Raw genomic sequence first — 9,553 nt, 5'->3', positions numbered from 1 at the left:
CAATAAATAAAGCAATGAGGTTATAAATTAGGCCAATTCACCCTTGGCCCGGCTGGTGTGGCCATCGCTTCGGAAACAGGTCCCTAGTCTGGATGGAACAAGCACAAAAAACAGATGGACTGAAAAATATTATTTATTCATTATCAGTGCTACGGACTTCTTGGTAATTGTCTTTTGATCGGGAAGATTTCCTGAAGCAGAAACAAAATCTGGGCTGTGTGGTCTCGCCCCTCTCCTCTTTTGCTCGCCTCCTCTCCATTTTTTCGGCCTCTTTTTTCTCCTTAGCCTCCCTCCTTTTCTTTTCCTTCAGCTCGGCCTTCTGTATTTCCTCCAGCTTTTTCCTGGTCTTTTCCTCCATCTGCCTCCTCTTCTTCAGCTCTGCAGCCCTGATCTTCTCCTCCTTTTTAATGGCCTCAGCCACAAGACGTGCCATCTTTTTGTCCAACTTTGCATCAATCTTCGCCTGGAGCATCTGGTTTTGAACAACGACCTGTTCAGCTTTCTGGCTGCTGAAGCTCAGAGACTAAAAAAAAATGTTTTGGGTTAATTATGAGCTAGATTGGAGAAAGATTGTGTGTAAGATTGTGCAATCAGTCATGGTGTAATTACAGTGTTTCGTGGCAACTATGCGTTAAGGTACCTGGAGGCCATCATCAAGGCTCAGCTTAATTTGGATGTCGTTGACCTCTTGAGCAGGTCCGTCTGACACCTGAGGAACAGACACCTGAGGAAAACAGACAAAGCATTTTCTCAGTTTGCCACCATGTTGGGTATAAAAGTATAGGTGGGATGTGTAGGTAAAAGTGATATTTATCACCATCCGTTTTTCAGCCTGGCTTTTCAGCTGCTGTAGCCACTGTTGTTTGATGGCAGCAGCAGTCAACGCCATTTTTAAGGTGCTGTCCACTCTCTCTTGGGTCCATCTGGTCCAGTTCTCTGACTCTCTTTTAGCACGCTCTGGATCGTTTAACATAATTTTATCATAATCATAGTCAAACTTCTTCTCCAGGAGAGAGACTATCCTCTGGTGTTCTTTCGCCAGAGGTAGGCTTGAGAGTTTCTGTCTCTCCATATCTGCCTTCTCAGCCAGCGTTGTCGCTAAACGTGCGAGTAATATTTGGTCCAAGCGAATATTCTCCTCCATATTGCGGAGGTCGGCCTGTATAGCTGCCTCAATCCTCGCTTTCTCTCTTTGCCACTCCTCGACCTCTGCCTTACTGGATTGCTCCATCTCTGCAAGGAACCGTACAAGGTTCTCCAGAGTAGCCCTCATGGCGAGCTCCTTGTCCTGTGCCTTTTTGGTCTTTCCGCCAAGAAATTGTCTCAGCTCATCCGCTGTGGTGGTGCTCAGTTCTGCTTTCAGACCCTCACTAAATTCATCCATTATGGAAATCCTGGAAAACTATACAATATGTTTAGTTTGCAGTCAGTGCAGACTAGCCTACCTTTAAATGTTCAGAATAAGCCTATTCATTACTGCCTGTAATTTGCATACATCTTCATGATTAGGCCTAGGCTGTTTATTGGTGTTCATTTATCAGGCTCTATTTTTTAGGTCTTTACCTTACAAATGACTTTCCAAAATCACTTGATGGACTGACTGTGAGGAGTTGCTGTCTTTTTGTCGTGATCAGAATGATGCAATATCAATGAATAGCCTAATAAAAATAAACACATACTATAATATAAAAACCATAACTCATAAGAAAGTGTATGCTGAACAGATGTCTTTAGTCCCCTCTTGAAAGACCCAAAACTATCACAGGAAAGGAGAGCACAGGCAACTCATTCCACCAACAAGGAATCACTGAGGAAAAGTCTTGAATTGAACAATTCATGTAAAATATTATTTTTGTTGAGTATCACTAGCACACACTCACCATGCAGTAACGATCGCAGTCTGAAATCAAAAGTGAATATGAGTGTTAACTTACTGAACATTCTAGACCTGTTCTAGAATGCCTCATTGTTACGTAGAAGTCTCCATGGCAATTCAAGCCCTACGTCATAGTAGCCAAGGTTATTTATTTCGGAAGTCATTTTGGCAAAGATCCTATGCAAAGATCTTTGATTACTCTTGTTAGTAATGAAGGATCTTTGCCAAAATGACTGATGTTCGTTGATGTATTAGCACACTGACAGGGCTAGCTATAGCACCTGTTTACCCTATTGAGAGACTATGGTAATTAAAAGGCATATCTGTTCAGCAAGCAGGTTTTGGATATATTCATTGCTCTGTCAAAATATGGCAGTTCAATGTAGCCTAATTACTTTGTGCGTGCTTACCTCATGCACTGGTGGGAACAAAACATGATTCATGTCATGTTCTTCTATAGAACAAGACTGACAGCAGCGATTGCGTTAATGGTATATAAATGAAAACGCATACCCAAGTGAGAGCTTATTTGACTGTTAGGCTATTGCATATTTGTAAATGACAGTTTTACATTTGGACTGATAGGGTGATAACTGAAGGCTTTTAATAAGTATTACTTAGATATGTTAAAGTTTTGGAGGGAAGCTTCAAGTTCGTGTTAGCACGTAGCTCTAGGCTCCTGGCTTTAGTGGCTTAACCTTATCTTTGACCTTACCACATTTCTGTTTTGAAATCAAAGACGATTCAAGATGTTCTTTTTTGCGCAACTGGACTATCGTGGATTTCCTTGATTTTGCTTGTAATTTCGAGAACAGAGAACAATTGAGAAAGCAGAGTAGCAACAGTCCATTCAGCATTTAGTGTCCAGCCCACTTGTGATGAGGCAGGAGTTGACAACACTACCATGATACTTTTAAGACAGCCATACACAAAGTATCAAATATATTAAAGAATAACAACTCATTACACTTGGATGAATGAAATAGTATTTTTTTTATTAATTAAACAATGAATGAGAACAAGAACGTGTGTGTATACGGTGGGGAAAGGAGATAAAATATAATTAATTTGGCATACACAAACTCCTTCTCCAAGAGAGAGACTATTCTCTGGTGTTCTTTCGCCAGAGGTAGGCTTAAGAGTTTCGGTCTCTTATCTCTGCCTTCTCAGCCAGCGTTGTCGCTAAACGTGCGAGTAATATTTGATCCAAGCGAATATTCTTCTCCATATTGCGGAGGTCGGCCTGTATAGCTGCCTCAATCCTCGCTTGCTGCCTTACTGGATAGAGGAACAATTTGGTTAACCAGAAGTTCACACAAATGTTTCAGAGAGATCAAATTAGAGCCCTCGGACAGGAAAAGAAGAGAGGAATACGGTGGGGAAAGGAGACAATTAAAATATACAAATACATTTTACCGCTGGCACCACTGGTTGTAAAACCCTCCAGCGAATGCAGATTCCACTGCCTACATCCGCACACTGCAAAGGAGGATGCAGCATGGAAAGCTGAAGCCAGGAGTTGGCTTCAGGAGTTGGACACTAAAAAGCCGCTGAAGCAAAATAGGGCAAAAACAGATTCAACAATGGACACAGCAGGTAGCACTATATATTTAGGGCAAACCATTCACAACATATTATAACGTCGCAAACATACTATACTTTATGCCAATACACACTTATAATAGCCTTGAGCAAATTCAAAAGTGTTCAGGAGAGAGAGGGAGGGAGGATCCTTGTTTAGTCATGAACTCTGACCTCTTACCTATTCTCAAAAGTCAGAGGGCATAAGTGGTTGAGGAAAAGTTGTCACCCACTCTCTGTGATGTTTAATCAGAGGGTAGACGGGCTCTGCTTTAATGGTGTCATGGTTCATTGATTACAACTAACATTTTATAGATCAGTGGTCATACCATGGTTGGCGCTGCAGCGTTTGGATGCTCCAATCGGTCCGAGAAGGGTTACCGAATGTATGGCTTCCCCAAGGACCAAGAGCGCATGAAGAGATGGATGGCAATGGTCAGCCGTCAAAACCTGCAAATGAAAGGGGCCAGCAACAGTCGAAAACTATGTAAGTAATGTTAGCAAACCTTAGCAGAAGCTAGGCACATACTTCGCGCCTAAAAATAATGTCCATTATCTTATGTTCCGAAAGGCAGTGCAACAGCCGGCCGTGCGAAAATATGTACCAGACTAAGCTAGCAGGATCAGAGGAACACGGGATTTAAAATGTACATTTCTTTTTACATTCTTTGAGGGTAAGTATTTGATAACTGCTAACGTTAGCGTTTGCCTAACGCTACCTAGTAAAAAATACCAGCTAGTGTTTGTGACTGTGTTTGCTTGTTATGTTATGTTGATTGTTATCTTTCCATAAAAGATCAGGATTCAGGAGAGGTGGTCGTCAGGGCAATGTGCTACAGGTAGTCTAGCATCTAGCTGACGAAAAAAGAGAAACCTCACAGCTTAAGTATTAGTTAAGTGCTAGTTATGAATACGATAAGATACGATAATGTATAATGTAATAAGATCAGATAAGAGTAGGCTTATCAGCCAAATAACCCAGCGTTTTTGATGTTCCTGGGGATTAGCAATGTGTACTGTAGTGCTACATGTTTACAGTACCTTAGCAGCTAGCTGCTACAGGTTTACTGTGCATTGCTTGACCCCACTGGATTTTTGCTTGCATCAGTTATTATGTTAGCAGGTGGGGAATCAGCTAGGGTAAAGTTTAGTGAATTGATGATGGTGACTAAAAAATTGTGACTAATGTAAGAGCAAGCAGGTTAAAATGTAAGTTCACCTAGCTGGTCCCCACTGGGTGAAGGTTTTCTTGGTCAAGCTACAGTCTGGAGTGAAGGGTACTATTACTGAAATACAAGTGGAAAATGATATGGCATAATATTCAGCACATTAATCCAACACAGCTTAGAATATTATCTTATCTCCTAACTTCAAAATGTTAGATTGAAGATTCAACACCAGGGGTGGTCTGCTGGTCTAAAGAAATGAGTCACAATGCAAGACTGTATCTTAAAAGAATCTGTAAGCAATGAGTATCCTAAAAGAATGACTGACCAGGCTATGATAAATTGTGACTTACTATCACATTCTGACATTGCAGGTGGTTCTTAAAGACAGCAAGCCTGTGCAGCTGATTCACCATAAATGTTCTTGCATTGCTGGAGCTGCGCTGTGCAACCACTGTGTTGCTCTTTTGTACCAGTCAGCCCACTACTCGCAGCTGAAGGTGCCTGTAGTCCCCCCTGTGCTAAGCTGTACTGAGGGAGAACAGTAGTGGTACAAACCTAGGACTCTGGTAAGTCAACCAAAAACATATAACCAATTACTGTTTTGTAGTTGTTATGTTGTTTTACTGGAGATGTGCTTAAAGTATGTCCTGCAAACACTACAGGGTATAAAAACCGGCCCAGTGGACAAAATGGCTGTGCTGTCTGCTAAACCGAAGAGCCGTCCTAAAGCAACAACAGAGGATATAAGGTAAAAGCAATATTGTAACAATATATGGGTATTTTGATTTTAGGTCTATAAGCCATTGAGCATTTTCACTTATACATGTTTTACACTTCACTTCGCAGGAGCACGCTCTACAAAGGCCTCAGTGGGGATCTACCTGATCTTTCTGTCCTTCGGGTGAGTTTACCCTCTGATTTAACCCGTCGTACCATTTGTAATGTTGTGTGGAGCTGTACAAAATGTGCCAGATACTGTGTGCATAGAACTAAAATTGTGCATAGTTGATGTTGAGTTGTATTGCTAAACTATACACTACTCCATCCCAAGGTGACTGAGACATATGCCGACTTCTCCAGAGCGGAGTCGCCAATGGTGTGTAGCATGAACATCAGCTGAGGTTCCATTGGTCAACTCTGCCCTTGGGATGGTGCAAGCCGGAAGCCCGATTGCCTACCAACAGCCAGCAGGAGCACATAGAGATCTATCCTTCCAGCCTCAGAGCCGGGTTCCAGAGACTGAAAGACAGAGAGCTCACACTCAATAGAATGTGAGTTCAACAAAGCTAAACTCAAATTCTTTGGTTTCATTTTCTCAGCTGGTGGAATCTCAGCTGAACCTAAAAAAGTTGCCACCATTCAGCAGGCCGGTGATCTACAAGCCTCGACTGAAGTCAGGAAATTGCTTGGCATAGCGAACTGCTGTACTAAAGACACACTGTGCCGAACTACAGACACACCGTGCCACTGGAGCCCTGAGCACGATAGAGCACTACAGACGATCAAAGTCAGCCTGACTAGCAAACCCCTGGGGCTGGATGCACAGAAAAAAAATCTTAAAGTAAATCCTAAGTAGATTTCTAAGAAAAATTGAAGTCCTTAAGAATCGTCTTAAATGCTCTTCACCAATATTTTCTTAGGAACTATTGTATTTCTTAGGCAGCAGCAGTCAGGGCCATTGATAAGGTGCTGTCCACTCTCTCTTGGGTCCATATGGTCCAGTTCTCAGACTCTTTTTTTTTTTTTTTTCTTCTTTTTTTTTACTTAAGCATTTTAATGGTAAAAACAAAAGGCAAGAAAAGAATAATCACAAGTAAAATTAAATAGACAACGACCGTGATGGGTGAGCATTTATATCTGGAACAATTCTGTTAGGGGGGGGGGGGGGGGGGGGGGTTCACTGGCAACATCTCCATTGCATACAGCATTCACTCGTCCTCGGGGGGCACTCATACATCATTCAGCATAATGTGATCATAGTTATAGTCAAAGAGACTATCCTCTGGTGCTCGACTGCTCAGCCTTCTGTATTTCCTCCAGCTTTTTCCTGGTCTTTTCCTCCATCTGCCTCCTCTTCTTCAGCTCTGCAGCCCTGATCTTCTCCTCCTTTTTAATGGCCTCAGCCACAAGACGTGCCATCTTTTTGTCCAACTTTGCATCAATCTTCGCCTGGAGCATCTGGTTCTGAACAATGATCTGTTCAGCTTTCTGGCTGCTGAAGCTCAGAGACTAAAAAAAAAAGAAATAGTTTTGGGTAAATAATGAGCTAGATTGGAGAAAGATTGTGTGTAATCAGTCATGCTGTAATTACAGTTTTTCCATGGCAACTGTTCGTTAAGGTACCTGGAGGCAATCATCAAGGCTCAGCTTAATGTGGGTGTCGTTGACCTCTTGAGCAGGTCCGTCTGAAACCTGAGGAATAGACACCTGAGGAAAACAGAAAAAGCATTTTGTCAGTTTGCCACCATGTTGGGTATAAAAGTATAGGTTGGATGTGTAGGTAAAAGTGATTTATCACCATCCATTTTTCAGCCTGGCTTTTCAGCTGCTGTAGCCACTTTTGCTTGATGGCAGCAGCAGTCAGCGCCATTTTTAAGGTGCTGTCTACTCTCTCTTGGGTCCATCTGGTCCAGTTCTCTGACTCTCTTTTAGCACGCTCTGGATCATTTAACATAATTTTATCATAATCATAGTCACACTTCTTCTCCAGGAGAGAGACTATCCTCTGGTGTTCTTTCGCCAGAGGTAGGCTTGAAAGTTTCTGTCTCTCCATATCTGCCTTCTCAGTCAGCGTTGTTGCTAAACGTGTCAGTAATATGTGGTCCAGGTGAATATTCTCCTCCATATTGCGGAGGTCGGCCTGTATAGCTGCCTCAATCCTCGCTTTCTCTCTTTGCCACTCCTCGACCTCTGCCTTACTGGATTGCTCCATCTCTGCAAGGAACCGTACAAGGTTCTCAAGAGTGGACCTCATAGCGCACTCTTTGTCTTGTGCCTCTCCGGCCTCATCAGCAAGAAATCGTCGCAGCTCATCCGCTGTGATGGTACTCAGTTTTGAGCACATTACCCCTGTGTTAGCTGAACTGATCTTATCAATTGCAAAGGAACCTTAGATCTTCCCATGCTGATCTTTTAATTGTGCCCAAAGTGCTCCACAAGCAAAGTGGAGAAAATGCTTTTATCTATTATGCACCAAAGCTATGGAACACCCTGCCTCTGTACATCAAACAGGCGAGTTTAGTGAACATCTTTTAAAAAAAAGGCCTGAAAACATATCTGTATACGAGAGCTTTTAGTTAACTCATTTTATCTTGTAGCCTATTTCTTCACATTATTTTACATTCGACTGCTGCTATTTACATGGTCTTCCTATTTCACTGCACTTGTTTTACTATATGTGTTGTATCTATCCTGTGAATTCTCATCACAAGGGCTGAAGTGCCCTTGAGCAAGGCACCTAACCCCTCACTGCTCCCCGAGTGCCGCTGTTGTAGCAGGCAGCTCACTGCGCTGGGATTAGTGTGTGCTTCACTTCACTGTGTGCTGTGTGTGTTTCACTAATTCACGGATTGGGTTAAATGCAGAGACCAAATTTCCCTCACGGGATCAAAAGAGTATATACTTATACTTAATTTATAAATATCTGATGTTTTTTATATATATATATATATATATATATTTTCTCTTACTTTTTCTTTATTGTGTTAAGTGCTCCCGATGTAAAGCACTTTCAGCTACATTCTGTGTATGAAACGTGCTATACAAATAAAGCTTATTATTATTGTAATTTTCAGTCAGTGCAGATGCCCAGAATATGCCTATTCATACTGCCTGTAATTTGCATACATTTACACTTTATGATTAGGCCTAGGCTGTTTACTGGTATTCATTTATTAGGCCTTACATTTGATGTGTAGGCTTAACTGTAGAAATATGCCATACCTATCTAGAATTTATCTGGAGAATAATTCATTTTCAAACTCTTTAACTCACAAAAGACTTTCCAAAATCACTTAATGGACTGACTGGGAGGCATAAATGTTCATTTGTAACTCTGCTGGCAGCTGTGCCGGGAGAAATCAGAATCAAGCGTACTGTAGATCTAAAAAAATAAACCATTAACCGCGATAAAAATTGAGACCCCCCCCCCCCCCATTACCGGTACCTGTATAATTAGGTTTTTTTTCTGTGAATATATAGGAAATATCCTAGTTGTTTGTGGATAAATGCTAGGCCTACTACATATGACTTCATTTGCCACATTCCGATGTCCAATTCATCAAAATGTTGCTGAAATATTGTGTTCCGATGCTTTCATTGACTCTCTTTGGGCTTCTCCCTTGATTGTTCGCCTCCACGTCCACCCACCATTCCCCCCGATTGCATGTGAGCTTCTCCTGACTGTACAGTAATTTCTCTACAGCACGACAGAAAGTTGTGTGGTCATGACATCATTGTTAGCCTATTTTATACAAAAAAAAAACCCGGCTGCTACAGGGTCATAACGTGACATAGTAATGGAGTCATTCATACATTGTCACAATTTGACTTGGCAACTTTCACCTGCAGTGGAGTAATTTTTGTAGGAGTATCTACTGTATATATGAAGTTGTTATAATCAACTAGACTGCATTTCCGGCGGGAACTGCGAAAGTGTGCCTGCCCTGGTCTGGTCACCAACGTGAGCAGACAGTGACATACGCTATGCTGAACCTGGCTTGATCCAAGCATTCTAACAGTGCCTTTCATCTTTGATGTTTTTTTTGTGTGTGTGAATGTATTTTACTTAACTCATTGAATGTAGCTGGATACTCATGAACGCATGTCTCTAATAGCCACAATATTTGCACCACTATGCCACTTTCACTTTGCCACTTTACTTAGGTCAAACAGAACTACCCAAGCCTTTTATTGGCCTGAATTTGCA

General features: G+C 41.8%; 2 protein-coding genes and 1 long non-coding RNA gene across 5 annotated transcripts; 1 reads left to right on the top strand and 2 right to left on the bottom strand.

Moving 5' to 3' along the window:
- Positions 1–117: 117 nt before the first annotated feature.
- On the bottom strand, positions 118–1,937 carry LOC121723382 (calponin homology domain-containing protein DDB_G0272472-like). 3 transcript variants are annotated; one of them, XM_042108998.1, is made up of 4 exons: positions 1,881–1,937; positions 818–1,658; positions 641–724; positions 118–523 (listed from the first exon to the last, which is right to left on the bottom strand). In XM_042108998.1, exons 2-4 carry the CDS (start codon positions 1,382–1,384, stop codon positions 134–136), a joined length of 1,041 nt encoding a protein of 346 aa, XP_041964932.1. In that variant the 5' UTR covers positions 1,385–1,658; positions 1,881–1,937; the 3' UTR covers positions 118–133. The 3 variants fall into 3 exon arrangements, with proteins under 3 accessions (XP_041964932.1, XP_041964931.1, XP_041964930.1); XM_042108997.1 differs by having other exon boundaries at positions 641–1,402; positions 1,564–1,658; XM_042108996.1 differs by having other exon boundaries at positions 641–1,658.
- A 3,035-nt stretch (positions 1,938–4,972) lies between these two features.
- LOC121723393 lies at positions 4,973–6,475 on the top strand. Its single transcript, XR_006034941.1, has 4 exons — positions 4,973–5,192; positions 5,289–5,374; positions 5,473–5,527; positions 5,678–6,475. It is a non-coding gene; the product is annotated as an uncharacterized LOC121723393 (long non-coding RNA).
- On the bottom strand, positions 6,476–7,981 carry LOC121723388. The gene is made up of 3 exons (XM_042109005.1): positions 7,145–7,981; positions 6,970–7,053; positions 6,476–6,855 (listed from the first exon to the last, which is right to left on the bottom strand). The coding sequence occupies exons 1-3, from the start codon at positions 7,688–7,690 to the stop codon at positions 6,622–6,624; spliced, it is 864 nt and encodes a 287-aa protein (XP_041964939.1). The 5' UTR covers positions 7,691–7,981; the 3' UTR covers positions 6,476–6,621.
- Positions 7,982–9,553: the final 1,572 nt, after the last annotated feature.

This window comes from Alosa sapidissima, chromosome 11 (assembly GCF_018492685.1).
Source record: "Alosa sapidissima isolate fAloSap1 chromosome 11, fAloSap1.pri, whole genome shotgun sequence".
Taxonomy (NCBI): Eukaryota; Metazoa; Chordata; class Actinopteri; order Clupeiformes; family Clupeidae; genus Alosa; species Alosa sapidissima.
This window is presented reverse-complemented; position numbering and strand designations above follow the sequence as displayed.